Source organism: Ranitomeya variabilis, chromosome 7 (genome assembly GCF_051348905.1).
Source record: "Ranitomeya variabilis isolate aRanVar5 chromosome 7, aRanVar5.hap1, whole genome shotgun sequence".
Lineage (NCBI taxonomy): Eukaryota > Metazoa > Chordata > Amphibia > Anura > Dendrobatidae > Ranitomeya > Ranitomeya variabilis.
Genome location: NC_135238.1, coordinates 2,935,453 through 2,956,422, shown reverse-complemented (window position 1 = coordinate 2,956,422; position 20,970 = coordinate 2,935,453). Strand labels below are relative to the sequence as shown.

At 47.6% G+C, this 20,970-nt stretch overlaps 1 protein-coding gene across 2 annotated transcripts in view; it reads left to right on the top strand.

Annotated features, from left to right (window-relative positions):
- Positions 1-20,970, top strand: part of LOC143785020 (integrin alpha-X-like) — an 80,874-nt gene that overhangs the window by 52,989 nt on the left and 6,915 nt on the right. The window contains exons 11-29 of one of the 2 annotated variants that reach the window (XM_077273666.1): positions 7,816-7,948; positions 8,062-8,201; positions 9,381-9,518; positions 9,674-9,728; positions 9,807-9,901; positions 10,048-10,178; positions 10,534-10,685; positions 10,988-11,151; positions 16,299-16,403; positions 16,597-16,670; positions 16,761-16,902; positions 16,988-17,083; positions 17,634-17,713; positions 17,801-17,887; positions 18,014-18,080; positions 18,203-18,310; positions 18,786-18,869; positions 19,502-19,615; positions 20,479-20,571. In XM_077273666.1, coding sequence (XP_077129781.1) covers positions 7,816-7,948; positions 8,062-8,201; positions 9,381-9,518; positions 9,674-9,728; positions 9,807-9,901; positions 10,048-10,178; positions 10,534-10,685; positions 10,988-11,151; positions 16,299-16,403; positions 16,597-16,670; positions 16,761-16,902; positions 16,988-17,083; positions 17,634-17,713; positions 17,801-17,887; positions 18,014-18,080; positions 18,203-18,310; positions 18,786-18,869; positions 19,502-19,615; positions 20,479-20,571 — 2,058 coding nt within the window. Of the gene's footprint in view, positions 1-7,815; positions 7,949-8,061; positions 8,202-9,380; positions 9,519-9,673; positions 9,902-10,047; positions 10,179-10,533; positions 10,686-10,987; positions 11,152-16,298; positions 16,404-16,596; positions 16,671-16,760; positions 16,903-16,987; positions 17,084-17,633; positions 17,714-17,800; positions 17,888-18,013; positions 18,081-18,202; positions 18,311-18,785; positions 18,870-19,501; positions 19,616-20,478; positions 20,572-20,970 lie in introns of both variants that reach the window. The other variant, XM_077273665.1, reaches the window with a different exon arrangement.

The window sequence follows — 20,970 nt, the reverse complement described above, 5'->3', positions numbered from 1 at the left end:
GTCAGCATGGGCTGGGGTGTTGTCCGGTCAACAAGGCCTGGGGTGTTGTCCGGTCAGCGTGGGCTGGGATGTTGTCCAGTCAGTGAGGGCTGGGATGTTGTCTGGCCAGTGCAGGTTGGGATGTTGTCTGGTCGGCGTGGGCTGGGATGTTGTACGGTCAGCGTGGGCTGGGATGTTGTACGGTCAGCCTGGGCTGTGATGTTGTATGGTCAGCGTCGGCTGGGATGTTGTCCGGTCAGCACGGGCTGGGATGTTGTATGGTTAGTGCAGGCTGGGATGTTGTCCAGTCAGCGCAGGCTGGGATGTTGTCCAATCAGCGCAAGCTGGGATGTTGTCCAGTCATCACAGGTTGGGATGTTGTATGGTCAGCGCAGGCTGGGATGTTGTCCTGTCAGCGCAGGCTGGGATGTTGTCTGGCCAGCGTGGACTGGGATGTTGTAGGGTCAGCGCAGGCTGAGATGTCGTCCAGTCAGCCTGGGCTGGGATATTGTCTGGTCAGCACGGGCTGGGATGTTGTACGGTCAGCACGGGCTGGGATGTTGTACGGTCAGTGCAGGCTGAAATGTTGTCCGGTCAGCATGGGCTGGGATGTTGTCCTGTCAGCCGGGGCTGGGATGTTGTCTGGTCAGCGTGGGCTGGGATGTCGTCCAATTAGCATGGGCAGGGATGTTGTCTGGTCAGCATGGGTTGGGATGTCGTCCAGTCTGTGTTGTCTGGGATGTTGTCCCTTCAGCATGGGCTGGGATGTTGTCCAGTCAGCATGGGCTGGGATGTTGTCCGGTCAGCATGGGCTGGGATGTTGTCCGGTCAGCATGGGCTGGGATGTTGTCTGGTTAGCCGGGGCTGGGATGTTGTCTTGTCAGCACGGGCTGGGATATTGTCCGGTCAGCACAGGCTGGGATGTTGTCCGGTCAGCATGGGCTGGGGTGTTGTCCGGTCAGCACGGACTGGGGTGTTGTCCGGTCAGCGTGGGCTGGGATGTTGTCCAGTCAGTGAGGGCTGGGATGTTGTCTGGCCAGTGCAGGTTGGGATGTTGTCTGGTCAGCGTGGGCTGGGATGTTGTACAGTCAGCGTGGGCTGGGATGTTGTACGGTCAGCGCGGGCTGGGATGTTGTATGGTCAGCGCGGGCTGGGATGTTGTACGGTCAGCGCGGGCTGGGATGTTGTACGGTCAGCGCGGGATGGGATGTTGTACGGTCAGCCTGGGCTGTGATGTTGTATGGTCAGCGTCGGCTGGGATGTTGTCCGGTCAGCACGGGCTGGGATGTTGTATGGTCAGTGCAGGCTGGGATGTTGTCCAGTCAGCGCAAGCTGGGATGTTGTCCAGTCAGCACGGGTTGGGATGTTGTATGGTCAGCGCAGGCTGGGATGTTGTCCTGTCAGCGCAGGCTGGGATGTTGTCCGGTCAGCATAGGCTGGGATGTTGTCCGGTCAGCACGGGTTGGGATGTTGTATGGTCAGCGCGGGCTGGGATGTTGTCCGGTCAGCGTGGACTGGGCTGTTGTAGGGTCAGCGCGGGCTGGGATGTTGTCCGGTCAGCCTGGGCTGGGATATTGTCTGGTCAGCACAGGCTGTGATGTTGTATGGTCAGTGCAGGCTGGGATGTTGTTCGGTCAGCGTGGGCTGGGATGTTGTATGGTCAGTGTAGGCTGGGATGTTGTTCGGTCAGCGTGGGCTGGGATGTTGTATGGTCAGCGTGGACTGGGTTGTTGTAGGGTCAGCGTGGGCTGTGATGTCGACCAGTCAGCGAGGATGGGATGTATGTAGAGAACTGGGATTATTCTGTGTATGGAGAGAACTGGGATTATGAGGATTTAGCTTCTTCTCAGTTGTTTTAATACACTGCTGTTATTTTGCCCATAACTGTATACAGGTCCTCTTCCACTATATGATATATACAAATCCTCCTTCCCTATATATACAATATACAGTACAGGTCCTCCTCCCCTCTATATACAATATACAGTACAGGTTCTCCTTCCCTAAACAGTTGTGCTGAAAAGTTTATGCAGCGCCCCAGAGTCCTGGTCGTTGCAGTACTGATGCTCCGCCGCTAAGGGGGGCTGTGGTACGTCTGATGGCACTGAAGGAGTTCATCTGACCAGGTATCACAGACACCAATACACTTCACAGTCTGGCCTCCAGGGGGAGCTAAGGGTGCTATGTATTAGGCCACTCCTCACAGTTGGATAGGAAGTTAGACAGAAAGCTGACTGGGTTGGAACCAGGCAACACCTTGTGGCAGAGGGTGTTGCAGGGGAAGATTCAGAGGGGTCCCTGTCAGGGGTGGGATCCTGACAGAGGCCTAGCGAACAGAGAGAACGTTACGGGACCGCGCCTGCACGAGATAGCGGCGGTGCCCTAAGAAAGGACAAGATGCGAGGTTTATTGTGCTGAGTGAGAAACGAGATCAACGCAACAAGGAGAAACACCAGTAGGAGTCGTGCTGTAAGACGAGGCAACATCCTACTGAGGCGCGCAGCCGGTGGCCGGAACGCCGAGGAAGTATAGAGCTCCAGGCCTAACTTCAAACCTACGGCAGGACAGTCAGTTATAGGCGGGCTGTCTCACCCAATTCACCTAAGAAGACATAGGGGGGCAACAACAGGAGAAGGGCGACACTAGGGTCCAGGAAGAGCTCCGAGCCTACCCGTCATACGGGTGCGTCCTAGCCATAGCATCTGGGGGACAAAGCAGAACATCATAATCGAGTTGTGAGGGAACTTCAGAAACAGACACAACAGTTGTGGGGACTATCCCGTAAGCACAGCAGGGGAGGACCACAACACACAAGCGCTAGAAGGTAGGCACAGATTTCCACCTGCAAAGGGAACTCTGGAGGTGCCATCGGACCGGCCGGACTTGCGCAGCCTGGTGAACCATATTCCGGACTGAGGATTCTGAAGCCATCAGTAAAGAGGTAAAGAGACTGCAACCTGGTGTCCTCGTTATTTACTGCGACCAGCACTGCACCACAACCTCACCAGCACCGCACCACAACATCACCACCACCCACATCCTTTCATTGGACGCCCCTCGGCAGGGTCACGGACCGGGTCTAGCCACCGTGACAACCCCAGAGCAGAGACTCAGAGGCCCGGTACCGGGTACCCCTCGGCCCTGCGGTAGTGGGGGCGCTCCAACTTGACGTCATGAACAGGATCTACTTAAGCCTGAAGAATCAGGTCATGTGTGCCTTGGAATTGTGATTTATTGTGCTTAGACTGTGCTTTATTGAAAAGACTGTGTATTGCCACAAGAAGTTCCCGCCAAAACCGCCGCCATTACAGCGCTAAGGAGAGCGTAGGAGAAGAAGAAGGGCGTGGAAGTGGGCGTAGACAAGCTGAAGAGCACGAAAGACAATGGCCGCCCAGTCTAAGTATTTCTGCCCCTTGAGGACATGTCCGTCAGCAGCCGAGATCCGCCTACTGATCCTCAATGGGGGGCGGAGACAGCGAAAGCGAAACCGCCCATGAAGGAGAGAGCGGGAAAAGGATGAGGAAGAAGCGAGCCACGTGGAGGACGCCATGGCTACCCATCCGGAGCCGGAGCGTGGGGTCGGAGCAGAGGACTCCCCCAGCTATCCGGAGGGGCACCGTAACCTGGCCTCCACCGCTGATGCTGAAATCCTGCAGGCCGGCGTGGACGAGCTCAGCGACCAACTCTGGCAGACGCAGCTGAGCACTGAGGCCGGGTGGAAGAAGACCTCCATCAGGAGCCTCCCCAGTCGTCTGTCGGCAGCCTCGTCTGGTCCGGAGCAAGAAAGAAGTTCCAGCGCTCCGGAGCCGGAAAGCAAGGCCCCGCTGGAAAGCGAGATGCTGCTAACCAGGATGACAACGCCGCAGCACAAGATCCTGCAACCAGCGTTCCAGATCCCAGTGGAGACGGAGCAGACCGGCACCGGAGGGACCGCATCTGAAGCAGGTATGAAGAACGACCCTGCCTCGCCAGTAGAGGACTTGCTGATAGGCCCCGTCGTGGTACCCCCTCCCCCTGGGACCTATAGACTCCGGCGTCTTACACCCTGGGATCGGGCCACTGGTATGGAGCACTTCTTAAAGGGCCCGATCTCGCCGATCACCTTGCCGAGCGAGGTCTATGCGGAGCTACGGCCGCCAGAGCGAGAGTAAACCTCGATGCCATGGATATGTAAATAGTTAACTGCTTGTTTCCCTGCTTTTTACTGCTTTAAACCCGACTAGGGTTATTCTTAAAGGGATCCCTTCGTTTACCCGGGATCCCTATTATTGCCTTTTTGTTTTTGTTTTTCGTTCTCTACCTTTTTGCACACGTTATCAAGAACTGCTGAATCATGAACAATGCATGATTACAAACTTCTTGTAAATAGTTTGCACCTTCTTAAAGGTGCCCTCTACTGGTTTTACGAAAGAAAGGACTCTTTGCGAAGAAACTGTTCCTGGAAACAGTACCGGAGTCCTTACTGTATACAGACTTGCAGCTCGAGAAGTTGCACTACCTCATAGAGACTTGGTTCTTCTTAAAGGGAATGTTCACGTGTTGCACTTACGAATAGTGTTGCCTTAAGATAGTTAAATGGTAATGATGTTTTGAAAGAAGAAGTAATAATGCCAATATGTAAAAGTTATATGTAGCTAACTAGTTAATTGTGAGAAATGTTTAATGATGTTGATAGAAGAATGAGGACAGAAAATGAACCCGTACGGGGTTAGTCAGTGAGTCCTCCTAGGAGCCATACCGAGATGGCTCAGTGATCTTGAACTGAGAGAAGGAAGATAAGTTCTATACTGTGTATAGTAGCAGAAAGGCAGAAGGCCCGGGCGGAAAGGGGCGGTCCTGTAACAGAACGAGAGGCAGTAGGCCTGGGGCAGATAGACAGGCGGTCCTGCAGATGTAAAGGTGGAAAATGAAGAAAAGTTGATTAGCCTTATAGTGTTTTATAAGAAGGTCTTTAGTGGATTCAGTGTGTACGTCCTTAAAGGCAACGTTGAATTATTGTTCAAAAAATTTGCACTTAGTAGAATACCCGGTTGGGTAAGAAAAGTTATTTATAGTATGTTATTTAAAGTATTTAACCATGTTTGTAACGTTCAAGTGTCCTCACCTCCCATAAAGGGAAGCTCTGTTAAAAGTTTACTTGTTATTGCATTTCAAAAATTGTATGTCTTTTTGCTGACATGTATTGTTGTTTTCTTCCCAGTCCAGGAGTACTGGATTTAACCGGGGGGGAGTGCAGCGCCCCAGAGTCCTGGTTGTTGCAGTACTGATGCTCCGCCGCTAAGGGGGGCTATGGTACGTCTGATGGCACTGAAGGAGTTCACCTGACCAGGTATCACAGACACCAATACACTTCACAGTCTGGCCTCCAGGGGGAGCTAAGGGCGCTATGTATTAGGCCACTCCTCACAGTCTGGTAAAACTGGGGGTTGGATAGGAAGTTAGACAGAAAGCTGACTGGGTTGGAACCAGGCAACATTTTGTGGCAGAGGGTGTTGCAGGGGAAGATTCAGAGGGGTCCCTGTCAGGGGTGGGATCCTGACAGAGGCCTAGCGAACAGAGAGAACGTTACGGGACCGCGCCTGCACGAGATAGCGGCGGTGCCCTAAGAAAGGACAAGATGCGAGGTTTATTGTGCTGAGTGAGAAACGAGATCAACGCAACAAGGAGAAACACCAGTAGGAGTCGTGCTGTAAGACGAGGCAACATCCTACTGAGGCGCGCAGCCGGTGGCCGGAACGCCGAGGAAGTATAGAGCTCCAGGCCTAACTTCAAACCTATGGCAGGACAGTCAGTTATAGGCGGGCTGTCTCACCCAATTCACCTAAGAAGACATAGGGGGCAACAACAGGAGAAGGGCGACACTAGGGTCCAGGAAGAGCTCCGAGCCTACCCGTCATATGGGTGCGTCCTAGCCATAGCATCTGGGGGACGAAGCAGAACATCATAATCGAGTTGTGAGGGAACTTCAGAAACAGACACAACAGTTGTGGGGACTATCCCGTAAGCACAGCAGGGGAGGACCACAACACACAAGCGCTAGAAGGTAGGCACAGATTTCCACCTGCAAAGGGAACTCTGGAGGTGCCATCGGACCGGCCGGACTTGCGCAGCCCGGTGAACCGTATTCCGGACAGAGGATTCTGAAGCCATCAGTAAAGAGGTAAAGAGACTGCAACCTGGTGTCCTCGTTATTTACTGTGACCAGCACCGCACCACAACCTCACCAGCACCGCACCACAACATCACCACCACCCACATCCTTTCATTGGACGCCCCTCAGCAGGGTCACGGACCGGGTCTAGCCACTGTGACAACCCCAGAGCAGAGACTCAGAGGCCCGGTACCGGGTACCCCTCGGCCCTGCGGTAGTGGGGGCGCTCCATTTACATACCCCGGCAGAATTTTTGCTTTCTTGGCCTTTTTTTAGAGAATATGAATGATAACACCAGATCTTTTTCTCCACTCATGGTTAGTGGCTGGGTGAAGCCATTTATTGTCAAACTACTGAGTTTTCTCTTTTTAAATCATAATGACAGCCCAAAACATCCAAATTACCCTGATCAAAAGTTCACATACCCTGGTGATTGTGGCCTGATAACATGCACAGAAGTTGACACAAATGGGTGTGAATGGCTACTAAAGGTAACATCCTCACCTGTGACCTGTTTGCTTCTAATCAGTGTGTGTGCATAAAAGCTGAGTGAGTTTCTGGGATCCAGACAGGCTCTTGCATCTTTCATCCAGCCACTGACATTCATGGATTATGAGTCATGGGGAAAGCAAAAGAATTGTCAACCGATCTATGGGAAAAGGTAGTTGAACTGTATAGAACAGGAAAGGGATACAGAGATATCCAAGGAACTGATAATGCCAGTCAGCAGCATTCACACTGTGATTAACAAATGGAAAATCAGGGGCTCTGTAAAAACAAAACCACGGTCAGGTAAAGCAACAAAAATGTCATCCACAACTGCCAGGAAAATTGTTTGGGATGCAAAGAAAAACCCACAAATAACAGCTGAAATACAGGACTCTCTGAAAACTAGCGGTGTGGCTGTTCCAAGATGCACAATGAGGAGGCACTTGAAGAAAAATGGGCTGCATGGTCGAGTCACCAGAAGAAAGCCATTACTGGGCAAATGTCACAAAGTATCTCACCTACAATTCCCAAAACAGCACAGAGACAAGCCTCAAAACTTCTGGAACAAGGTAATTTGGAGTGATGAGACCAAAATTAAACTTTCTGGCGACAACCATAAACGTTACATTTGGAGAGAGGTCAACAAGGCCTATGATGAAAGGAACACCATTCCTACTGTAAAGCACGGAGGTGGATCGCTGATGTTTTGGGGATGTGTGAGCTACAAAGGCACAGGAAAGTTGATCAGAGTTGAAGGAAAGATGAATGCAGCACGTTATCAGCAAATACTGGAGGTAAATTTGCACTCATCAGCCCGGAAGCTGCACATGGGATGTACTTGGATGTTCCAACATGTCAATGATCCAAAACACAAGGCCAAGTCGACCTGTCATTGCTTACAGCAGAACAAAGTGAAGGTTCTGGAGTGGCCATCTCAGTCTCCTGACCTCAATATCATTTGGATGTTTTGGGTTATGATTTATAAAAAGAAAACACAGTAGTTTGACAATAAATGGCTTCACCCAACCACTAACCATGAGTGGAGGAAAAGTTTTATCATTCATATTCTGAAAAAATGCCAAGAAAGCAAAAATTCTGCTGGGGTATGTAAACTTTTGAGCACAGCTGTATATACAATATGTAAGTCCATATATGTCTCATATTTGCATGTTATATCAGGTTTTTCTTGTGTTTAGGATGGCGCTCTCCTCGGAGCAGTCGGTGCCTATGGTTGGACAGGTGGGGCATATAATTACCAGATCGGTCAGGACAAGGCGACTTTTATAAATGTGACGGAGGATAACACTGACATGAAGGACTCGTATCTGGGTGAGAATGACTGTATTCCTCTTGGGGAATGGTCCATGTATCGTCATCCACACACGAGAAGCTGGTTTGGATTCTCGTACCTGGATTTGCTGACATTTTGGATTCCATTTAAGGTTATTCTGTGCTGCAAATACAATCTGACGTCATCGCAATGGGCGCCCCTCGATACCAACATACTGGGAAGGTCCTGGTCTTCAGGTGGGATGCACAGGGTGCACGCTGGAATCCAGCAGCCAATGTCCTCGGTGACCAGGTGATGACCCACCACTATGACATTTCTGTGACCTCAAATATCCACCTACGACCTTCTCTCTACGCTGTGCCCTCCAGGTGTATACAGTTACCTATCACTTGTCCTGGAAGTCTCCCGCTCCCTATATTGGTCTTTCTGCTCTGTACTATTGGTTGATGCTCTGCTCCTTCGGCTCACCAGTTCTGTATAATCACCCATGACTTGTCACCTGGATGTCTCCTGCTACCTATATTGGCCCTTCAGTTTTGTACATTTACCCATGACTTGTCCCTGGATGTCTCCTGGTCCCTACGTTGCACCCTCCACTTCTGTACAATCACCCATGACTTGTCCCTGGCTGTCTCTTGCTCGCTAAGTTGCACCTTCCAGTTGTGTAGAATCACCTATGACATGTTCTAGAGGTCTCTCCTGCTCCCTACATTGACCCCCCCAGTTCTTCACAATAACCCATGGCTTGTCCCTGGATGTCTCCTGCTCCCTACGTTGCAACCTTCAGTTCTGTACAATCACCTATGACTTGTTCTGGAGGTCTCCTGCTCTCTATATTTGCCCTACAGTTCTACACAATCAGCCATGACTTGTCCTGGAAGTCGCCCACTACCTATGATGCAGCCCCCAGTTCCATACAATCACGTATGACTTGTTCTGAAGGCCTCCCATTCCCTACATTGGCCATCCAGTTCTATGCAATAACCCATGGCTTGTCCTGGAGGTCTCCCACTACCTACGATGAAGCCTTCAGTTCTATGACATCACCTATGACTTGTTCCTGGATTTCTTCTGATCCCTACATTGCAGCCTCCAGTTATGTACAATCACCCATGACTTGTTCTGGAGGTCTTCCAATCCCTACATTGGCCCTCCAGTTCTGTACAATCACCTAATACTTGTCCAGGAAGTCTCCTGCTCCCTACGTTGCAGCCTCCAGTTCTGAACAATCACCTATGACTTGTCCTGGAGGTCTCCCACTACCTACAATGAAGTCTTCAGTTCTATAACATCACTTATGACTTGTTCGTGGATTTCTCCTGCTCCCTACGTTGCAGCCTCCAGTTCTGAACAATCACCTATGACTTGTCAGTGGAGGACTTTCCCCTGGACTGGTAGTTGAATGGACAGATCAGAATGAGACACTCGGGGACTCACAGCTTTTGGTTATTATTTCCATTTTCCTTACAGATCGGATCATACTTTGGATCAGCATTGAGCATGGTTAAAACATCTTCATCAGACTTTGTCTTGGTGGTCGGAGCCCCATCGTATTATTCTCCAGTAGCTCCAGGAGGACGAGTCTATCTGTGCCCCGTCTCTGCCCAGGTTTGACTTCTAAATATCTCACAGCCAGGAGCCTATGGATGATACCTATCTCCTGCAGAATGTTTATGTTTTGGGGATCATGAGCAGCTCCTCTCCATGTTTGTAAACTGTGGAGGTCACTTCTCCATGTTTTACCCCATTGTTGGTCCCAACAGGCGATGAACTCTCAAAGAAGTCGAAACACCATCACCTGCCGTGAGACTCTTCAGGGTGAGAGCAGCGAATCTATGGGTTACTTTGGTGCAGCCATCACCGTTCTTCCAGACCTGACTGCAGATGGGTTTCTAGATCTTGCTGTTGGGGCCCCTTTTGAAAATGACGGTCAAGGAGCTTTGTATATCTTCCCAGGGAAGGATGGAGGCTTCAGAACGTCTCGTATACAGGTAAACATGTGGGTTATGATACAACAGCAGGCAAAATATGCAAAAGATAAGCAGCTTAACACCTAATTGAGCATCGGCCTCATCATGATGCATAGACGCCATTTTTAGATGTTGCTGAATGATTTACATTTCCTTTTGTTCTCCAGCGCATTGAGGGAAGTAAGATGGGAAGTGGAGTGCAGTTCTTTGGAAGATCACTGGCGGGTAACTTGGACATGACAAATGATGGGCTGCCAGATGTGACGGTGGGGGGAGAAGGTGTTGCGGTTATTCTGAGGTAAAAATGAGGCATCCACCCATGCAAGCCGTTCTATAAGCTGCTATATCATGTCATGTTTCATATGACTCGTAAAGGTCGTTTCCCCCCAAAACTAGGTAATCAGAAAAGTGGAGGATGTGTCACTACATAAATTGCCACATTTACCGTGCAGACCTCTGTAACCCCCTGGACCACCAAATTATTTGTCTCACAAATTTACAAAAATCACATAATGTAACGGGACAATTAACCATTAGTGTGGGCAGACCATTCCAGTTTTTTTGTAGGATTTCATGACTTGTTGGAGTAATGGCCTCTGACTCTTCCCGTGTTCTGTGCTCCTGGTCACGTTGTTGTTGTTTTCCTCGTTCAGATCTCGGCCCGTCCTCCAGGTCACTGTGTCCATGACCTTCAAGCCCCTCGAGTTTCCTCTTTCTTCCTATGAATGTACAGATACCAGAAAACAACAGGTGACAGAAATTAATGTCTGCTTCAACCAAAGGCTTAAGAGCATCAAAGCGACAGGTAAGGTGGGTGGTATGGGGATGGATGATCTGTGGGAATATGGCATATGCCGATTTATGGACCCGCACTGCAGTTACTGCTCAGCATACGGTCCAGTAGAGGGTCCTCCACTATGATAGAGGGACTATAGTGAGGTCTGGGGTCTGACAGGTCCAGCATAGGATCCTTCATTTTAGCAGATGGAATGTAATGAGGTCTGGGGGTCTCACAGGTTCAGTAGAGGGTTCTCTTCTATATTATATACAGGGATGAGATCCATGTCTGGACTTTGTGTAGTTCTCACCGATTCTCCTTTCTTCCAGGTGACACCATGGCATCGGTGGAGTACAACCTCCTGTTGGATGCAAGGCGCACCCAAAATCGTGCTGTCTTCTCTGGCCCCCCTGTACCTAAAGTTCGAGAGTTATCTTTATCTCGGGAGCTCAGAGGACCTCGGACCTGTGACAGATATGAAATCATTCTCCCTGTTAGTATCTACTATTCCCTCACAATAACCGATAACATTCTGACCATCAGAGGCCGTTTCTCTCCACTGGTAGACACTGTTCTGTCCCGTAAGGTACCCGGTACACTCACACAAGCCATTTCTAGGAGTCCTAGTATCCCTTAGAAGCTGATGTTCTTGTTGGATCTCATTTTTAGTGAAAGATGAGGAGCAGCAAAGGAAGGATTGATTAGGACCATACTTTCGCCCCTCTAGGAGGGCAAGGATGGCAGATATTATGGAATAGAAATAAAAGGCTCTTTTATTTAGTTCTGTACCACAAGGTGGATGTGATTACTAATATCTGTCCTGTAAAAGAAAACATACAAAATTTGACATACTGTACATATGTACACAGGAGGAGAACCCGAAACATCACTACTAATGTATATTTCATTCCACCTCATTAATGAGTCCTCTGGTCAGCAACTCCACTTCTCAGTACCATTGTCTGGACATTTATATGGAGCTTGTTCTCTTCTCATCACCTTCACATTTCTGTGCCATCGTCTGGACATTATTATGGAGCTTATTATCTACTTATCACCTCCACTTCTCAGTACCATTGTCTGGACATTTATATGGAGCTTGTTCTCTTCTCATCACCTCCACTTCTCAGTACCATTGTCTGGACATTTATATGGAGCTTGTTCTCTACTCATCACCTCCACTTCTAATGTTATGACCCCAATGGCGAGGGTCTCAGAGGAACGTGTAAGTCTGCGAGATACAAAATTCCAGCTCATAGGGCAGTGGTAACTGAGTTGACCAAATATCTACTCCTAACGCCAACACTAGAAGTAGCCGGGGATCATGCCTACGGTGAACACTAGATGACTCGCGCCAGCCGGAGAATCTAACTACCCCTAGAAGAGGAAAACAAAGACCTCTCTTGCCTCCAGAGAAAGGGACCCCAAAGTTGGATACAAGCCCCCCACAAATAATAACGGTGAGGTAAGAGGAAATGACAAACACAGAAATGAACTAGGTATAGCAAAGAGAGGCCCGCTCACTAATAGAAGAATATAGCAAGATAACTTATTTGGTCAACAAAAACCCTATAAAAATCCACGCTGGAAATTCAAGAACCCCCGAACCGTCTAACGGCCCGGGGGGAGAACACCAGCTCCCTAGAGCTTCCAGCAAGGTCAGGATATAGTTGAGTACAAGCTGGACAAAAATGCAAACAAAAACAAATAGCAAAAAGCAAGAAAGCAGACTTAGGCTACGTTCACATTAGCGTTAAGCTAATGTGCGTCGGGTTTGCGTCGGCGACGCAGCGGCGACGCATGCGTCATGCGCCCCCTATACTTAACATGGGGGACGCATGCGTTTTTTTTTGTTGCGTTGTGCCACACATGCGTCTTTTTTGCCGCAAGCGTCGGACCAAGAAAACGCAACAAGTTGCATTTTTCTTGCGTCCGATTTTCGGCAAAAACCGACGCATGCGTCGCAAAACGCAGCGTTTTTGCGTGCGTTTTTGCGTGCGTTGTGCGTTGCGTCGCCGACGCAGCGGCGCACAACGCTAGTGTGAACGTAGCCTTAGCTGAATCTAGCAGGAACCAGGATCAGTAGACAAGAGCACAGCAGATTAGCTCTGAAAACAACGATGCCAGGCATTGAACTGAAGGTCCAGGGAGCTTATATAGCAACGCCCCTGAACTAACGGCCCAGGTGAGCAAATAATAGAAGACAGACGCTCCCAGAGTCAAATCACTAATAACCACTAGAGGGAGCAAAAAGCAAATTCACAACAGTACCCCCCCCCTTAGTGAGGGGTCACCGAACCCTCACCACGACCACCAGGGCGATCAGGATGAGCGGCGTGAAAGGCACGAACCAAATCGGCCGCATGAACATCAGAGGCGACCACCCAGGAATTATCCTCCTGACCATAGCCCTTCCACTTGACCAGGTACTGAAGCCTCCGCCTGGAGAGACGAGAATCCAAGATCTTCTCCACCACGTACTCCAACTCGCCCTCAACCAACACCGGAGCAGGAGGCTCAGCAGAAGGAACTACAGGCACAACGTACCGCCGCAACAAGGACCTATGAAACACGTTGTGAATAGCAAACGACACAGGAAGATCCAGACGAAAGGATACAGGATTAAGGATTTCCAATATCTTGTAAGGACCAATAAAACAAGGTTTAAATTTGGGAGAGGAGACCTTCATAGGAACAAAGCGGGAAGAAAGCCATACTAAATCCCCAACACGTAGTCGGGGACCCACACCGCGGCGGCGGTTGGCAAAGCGCTGAGCCCTCTCCTGTGACAACTTCAAGTTGTCCACCACAAGATTCCAGATCCGCTGCAACCTATCCACCACAGAATCCACCCCAGGACAGTCAGAAGGCTCCACATGACCCGAAGAAAAACGAGGATGGAAACCAGAGTTGCAGAAAACAGGCGAAACCAAGGTGGCGGAACTAGCCCGATTATTAAGGGCAAACTCAGCCAACGGCAAGAAGGTCACCCAATCGTCCTGATCAGCAGAGACAAAACACCTCAAATAAGCCTCCAAAGTCTGATTAGTTCGCTCCGTCTGTCCATTAGTCTGAGGATGGAAAGCAGACGAAAACGACAAATCAATGCCCATCCTACTACAAAAGGATCGCCAGAACCTGGAAACGAACTGGGATCCTCTGTCCGACACAATATTCTCAGGGATGCCGTGTAAACGAACCACGTTCTGGAAAAACACAGGAACCAGATCGGAAGAGGAAGGCAGCTTAGGCAAAGGAACCAAATGGACCATCTTGGAGAAGCGATCACATATCACCCAGATAACCGACATGCCCTGAGACACCGGAAGATCAGAAATGAAATCCATGGAGATATGTGTCCAAGGTCTCTTCGGGACAGGCAAGGGCAAGAGCAAGCAGATTAGCTCTGAAAACAACGATGCCAGGCATTGAACTGAAGGTCCAGGGAGCTTATATAGCAACGCCCCTGAACTAACGGCCCAGGTGAGCAAATAATAGAAGACAGACGCTCCCAGAGTCAAATCACTAATAACCACTAGAGGGAGCAAAAAGCAAATTCACAACATTCTACGTACCATTGTCTGGACATTATTATGGAGCTTGTTCTCTACTCATAACCTCCACTTCTCAGTACCATTGTCTGGACATTTATATGGAGCTTGTTCTCTACTCATCACCTCCACTTCTACGTACCATTGTCTGGACATTATTATGGAGCTTGTTCTCTTCTCATCACCTTCACTTTTCTGTGCCATTGTCTGGACATTTATATGGAGCTTGTTCTCTACTCATCACCTGCACTTCTCAGTACCACTGTCTGGACATTTATATGGGGCTTGTTCTCTTCTCATCACCTTCACTTTTCTGTGCCATTGTCTGGACATTATTATGGAGCTTATTATCTATTCATCACCTCCACTTCTCAGTACCATTGTCTGGACATTTATATGGAGCTTGTTCTCTTCTCATCACCTTCACTTTTCTGTGCCATTGTCTGGACATTTATACGGAGCTTGTTCTCTACTCATAACCTCCACTTCTCAGTACCATTGTCTGGACATTTATATGGAGCTTGTTCTCTTCTCATCACCTTCACTTTTCTGTGCCATCGTCTGGACATTATTATGGAGCTTATTATCTACTCATCACCTCCACTTCTCAGTACCATTGTCTGGACATTTATATGGAGCTTGTTCTCTTCTCATCACCTTCACTTTTCTGTGACATTGTCTGGACATTTATATGGAGCTTATTATCTACTCATCACCTCCACTTCTCAGTACCATTGTCTGGACATTTATATGGAGCTTATTATCTACTCATCACCTGCACTTCTCAGTACCATTGTCTGGACATTTATATGGAGCTTATTATCTACTCATCACCTCCACTTCTCAGTACCATTGTCTGGACATTTATATGGAGCTTGTTCTCTACTCATCACCTCCACTTCTCAGTACCATTGTCTGGACATTTATATGGAGCTTGTTCTCTTCTCATCACCTTCACTTTTCTGTGCCATTGTCTGGACATTTATATGGAGCTTGTTCTCTTCTCATCACCTTCACTTTTCTGTGCCATTGTCTGGACATTTATATGGAGCTTGTTCTCTACTCATCACCTCCACTTCTCTGTACGATTTTCTGGTATTAATATGGGGCTTGTTTTCGTCTCATCACCTCCACTTCTCTGTGCCGTTGTCTGACATTTATACGGAGCTTGTTCTCTTCTAATCACCTCCACTTCTCAGTACCATTGTCTGGACATTTATACGGAGCTTGTTCTCTACTCATCACCTTCACTTTTCTGTGCCATTGTCTGGACATTTATATGGAGCTTGTTCTCTGCTCATCACCTCCACGTCTCTGTATCATTGTCTGGACATTTATATGGAGCTTGTTCTCTTCTCATCACCTTCACTTTTCTGTGCCATTGTCTGGACATTTATACGGAGCTTGTTCTCTTCTAATCACCTCCACTTCTCAGTACCATTGTCTGGACATTTATACTGAGCTTGTTCTCTACTCATCACCTTCACTTTTCTGTGCCATTGTCTGGACATTTATATGGAGCTTGTTCTCTGCTCATCACCTCCACGTCTCTGTATCATTGTCTGGACATTTATATGGAGCTTGTTCTTCATCATCACCTCCACTTCTCTGCATGGTTTTCTGAATATTAATATGGAGCTTCTTCTCTAATCATCACCTCCACTTCTTGGTACCATTAATAAATGGGTAATTCTTGGCTTGAATTAAGCTGATTAGCAGACCATTCACTGCTAGGGTTGGCCAGTGTAAATGCACCTTAACATTTGAGGCCAAATGTATGAGGCAACATATGATATAAAAAGGAGCCCTGGATTAGTTTCAAACTTCGATAGTTTTAAAGCTGAAGGTAGACTTAAGTCCTTCTTGTTCAGCCTTTACCCTAATGTTTACCCAGTGGAAGCAAAACCCCCATGATGTAGATGCCAATTGCTCCATTTTGGGGGGAAAATTCCTTTCCTACTTCACATACGTCAATCAGATGAGTTCTCCGGATCAACATCCACCGCATAATCTTGTAGCCAAACAATAACAATATTCTGTTCATACGTGTGAATCTGTTTTCCTTTTTTTCTCACTCTTTTATCTTCAGGAGTGTGTGGAGGACTCTCTAACTCCTCTTCGCGTCAGTCTCAACTTCTCATTGATTGGGAATCCCGTTCTTAGTGAGAACTCACAACGCAGCCACTCAGGAGAGGTGAGAAGGCAACTCCCAGGAGAGGTCATTATTGTCTTGTAATGTATGGTGGATGGTTGGTGCTGAGGCTGGTGGTCACAGTGTGGGATCATCACTTAGGGCACATGTGGAGAATGCTGGACCATTCTGCATCTACAGACTGGGGGGAATTCCTCCCTGTCCCACTCATTGCTAGAAATTGTCTTTTTTGTAGATCTCCTTTGAGAAGAATTGTGGTGTTGACAGCGTGTGTAGAGATAACCTGAGCATGAATCTCACCTTCAGTGGGTAAGCACTGCCTTTGTCTTGTCCAAGGCCAGCTCTCATGAAGCTATACCACATCTGTGACAGTCTCTCTCTATCTCATCTCTCTCGCAGTCTCCAGCACCTGGTAGTTGGGTTGTTTCTTGATGTAAACCTAACAGTGTCAGTGACAAATAAAGGGGATGACTCATACAATTCTCGAGTCTTAATTCCCTTCCCGCAAAACCTATCTTATCGCAGAGTGTCTCTTCTACAGGTATGTTTCTTTCTTTTGGTTGATGTCTCTTCTTGCACTGGACAAGTTTAGATAGTGCTTATTTTTTGTTCTTTCTGTTCTGTAGAGTAACAAGCGGGTTACAATCACGTGCTCGACTCTCGACACCCTGAGAACTGTGAGCTGTGGAGTCAACCATCCTCTGCTGAGACCCAACACCACGGTAAGAGTCCTCCAGAGACGGCGGAACCACATCATGTCACACCTTACTGGGGGAGACGATGAGTATTTGCTGTTTAGCTGTCACCCTCTTGCTGCCTGTAGCCTTTGAGGATGCTTGACCTGCTGTTCAGAAAAGTGGTCATTGAGCAGAATCCCACATGATGTCTGACTGTTATCAGATCGTGAAGCCAGGAGATGCTTCTAGGTGAGAGGGCAACCAAGACATGTGCCCAAGTAGTGTACTAACAAGTCATTATCACTTGATCAAGGCATTTAGATGGATGAAAGAAAGCCTCTTTACGGTCCTGGATACTTCCATACAAGAATCCCATAAAGAGTATTAATGAGACCAATAAAACTAACAAGTTCTGACCCAGCGGTGAATGTGGGTGACTGTAATTCTATTTCTTGGCCAATATGCATTTATTGTATTTTGTAAGATATCATGGTCACAGCTTGCATATTCACCAATATCCATGGCCAGCTGCAGTCAAGGCTTGTGCCCCGAATCTTCAGTCACATGTTGATTTACTTTTCTGGGTTTCTTTCAGGCTATCTTCTTGGTCAGTTTTTATGTTGCACCCTCATCGGATTTGGGAGATTCATTAACTATGACGGCCAATGTGACTAGGTAACAACCCAACCTGTCCAGAGGGCAGTGTCCAGACGCTGACTGTACAATTCACGGCTGTAATTCATTCTCCGTGTGTCTCTACAGTGATAATAATGCTACGGCTCCAAATGACCAGATGAAGTCCTCAGCCACCATAAAAGTGCTTTACTCAATCTTTGTGACCATCACCAGGTGAGCGAAGAGAGACATCTGTGTGGTATCTAAAATCAATGCAGTTTAGGCTATGCTGCGAGAAGAGCACAAGTTCAATGAGGCCATCATGTGGGGATGACATGGCAGGATTTGTATGTATTTCAGCCTTGAAGAATCCAGTAAATACGAGAACTTTACATCCCCAGAGCCGAGTATTAACCACATATACAGGGTGAGGATATTCATGTGTTGTATGAGGTCTCCTTCTCTGGATACGATTGGTTGTGCTCTATATCAGAGCATGCCCTTAGGTATGTCTATTTCTGAAGCATTGTCTACTCTTCTGGTCTGCAGGTGACAAATCAGAGAGAACGTTTGTTTCCACTGTCCGTAACCTTCCTGATTCCTGTTCGTTTGGGAGAAAGTGTCATCTGGGAGACACCAAACATTACCAACTCAAAGGTAGATCAAGACATTTCTACAGGATGGAAACCATGTCTAGGATATCCTGTACAGATATCCTGATACCATGTAATCTCCACCCATTACTTCTAGAAGCCAAGATCTAATCCTGAGTACTAGGTGTCTTCCTCAGCATTAGGTCTCAAGCCCATCACTAGGTGTCACCCCAAGAATAAGTCTCTTATCCAACCCTAGGTATATTCCCCAACACTAAGTTTCCTCTCCTCATTACTACTCGGTCTATTCCACAGCACAAGGTCTCACCACAACAATATCTTGTCTCTTATTCAAAATGAGGTCTCATCCCCAACATTAGATCCCATCCCCAATGCTAGGTTTCTTCCTCAAAATTGCGACGACTTATCCCCAACACTAGGTCTATTTGTCTCATTCTGACGACTTCTGCTATTTTCTGCACTTTTTCATTGTTTCTCATTTTCCAGTATTTTTTTTCTATGACTCTTTTGTGTTGTAGCCTTGGCTCACTAAATGTATGACGATCGGTTTAATTGAAGGAGCAAAGAACTACCGGGAGCTCCTGAAAGCGAGTCCAGTTCTGGTAAGAACCTCTGTGTCCCATTATCTTTTATCATTCACCTGTTGCATAGGACATACAGGAGCACCTCTACTAGGGTGAGCTACTTCCATATTGTATAACATGGCACATACAAGTCCTCACCACCTCAATCAGTAACCCAGAACTAGAATGAACTGACCACCCCAGCTAAACAACCTCTGGGTCACTAGAAGATAAGTGGCGTCTAAACTCAGACACTGACTCAAAAATACCACCGGCATGAGCATCATAAAAGTGTGAACCAACCACATGGCAAACCTAAGAGGCAGGTATCCATAAGAAGTCCTATCACGGAAGGAAACTGTAACCATCAGAACATGTGCTAGTTGTTCAATAATACACCAGATTTAGAAAAGCAGGGTTCTCTGTGACTAGGCCACATAACATACCAGCAGTGAGCTCCGGTCCATGCAATGCAGGACTGTAGAAGATCAGGACTAGTTGTGGACTCACAATCAGCTCATATATAGGAACCAAGTCCTCTGAATATGTGACTAAGCTTCTATTAAGTTGTAAGAGGAGCAATTGAGTTTTATTTTCTCTCGGTCCTGCAAATAAATAATAGCAATGATGACTCCATTACTCTTCATCTTCTTCCTTGTCTCCTTCCACAGAACTGCTCTGTTGGTACTTGTCTCAGAACTGACTGTAACATCAGCAGTCTGGAGAAGGATGAATCAGTGACCTTCACCATCAGCGGGCTGGTGACCAAAGACTGGGAAATGCAGGTCCTGACACAGTTACTGTGTAGAGAAGATCTATATGGTTCAGATGTAAACGGGATATAGATGGGTGGTCCATTGTGCCATTGTGTCCCACATCCTCTTTTACTATCAGTCTTCAGACATTACGGAAACTACATTGATTTGGGTCCTCAGTGCTAGAGATGGCAGATTGGGGAGGCCTAGGCAGGAAGTATTCCTTGTGAGAAGTATTCACTATGAGCTTACCATGCGTGATGCCAACTCTAGGAAGTCCAGAATATGGGAGGTGTCCACCAGGAGGAGACCATGGGTGAGACCTAATCAGGAATTTCTCTATGTGAGAGATGTCCACTATGAGGACACCATGAGCAAGGCCTCGCCAGGACATTTTCAACATAGGAGCTATCCATTATGAGAACATCACGAGAGAGGCATAGTCAGGGAATTCTCAACATGGTAGGTATCCACCATGAAGGCAACATGGGTCTGAAAATTCTAAACATAAGATCTGTCCAACATGAGGTCATCATGGGTAAGGCCTAGTCAGGAAATTCTCAATTTAGGAGCTATCCACCGTGAGGGCATTGTGGATGGGGTCTAGTTATGAAGGCCTACAAATGGGAGATATCGACCACGGGTGAGGTGAAGTCAGGAAGACCTCCACAGGGAAAATATCCACCATGAGGACACCACTACTGAGGCCTCGTCAGTAAGTCTTACATGTGGAATTATAGAGCTAAACCCAATTTTGTCCCAGGGTGGCAGCTAGATAATTTTCCTGTGCAGTGTGTCACCCCCAATCCGCCAGGACCTGTGTACAGTCTGTGGTAAGATGTGATATATTGGTAGTGGACAGAAATATTTGATATCATATATTTTTGTTTCAGACTGAACAGAAAAAAATATCGCTCCAGAGCTCAGCAGAAATTCATTATGACCTCGGGATGTATTTCATGGAGCAGAACTTCACCAAAGCTCAGGTACCAACCACCGCCATGTACAGTAGTGTACTCCATGTTATATGTCAAGGGAGATGATGGAGTCAGGTCTTCTTTCTATAATGCTTTGTACATATGGTGGGGCGTCTATTAAGGATGGTGACATCCTGGGGGTTCAGGACTTATACATTTTAAAGTGTATGGAATATGTTGGTGTTATAGAACTAAAATTGTTACTATCTCTGCACAGAATATCAGATGTTCATATCTGCAATGCACTCCTCATTATCTGGGCTACACTTTCCGTTATCTGGGCCTCTAACTTCATTATTTGGGCTTTGTTATTCATTATTTTGTACTACTCTGTATGTTACCAGGATATTTGGGCTACGCCTTTCATTATCCAGGCTATGCTCTTCATTATCTGGGCTGCCCTCTTTG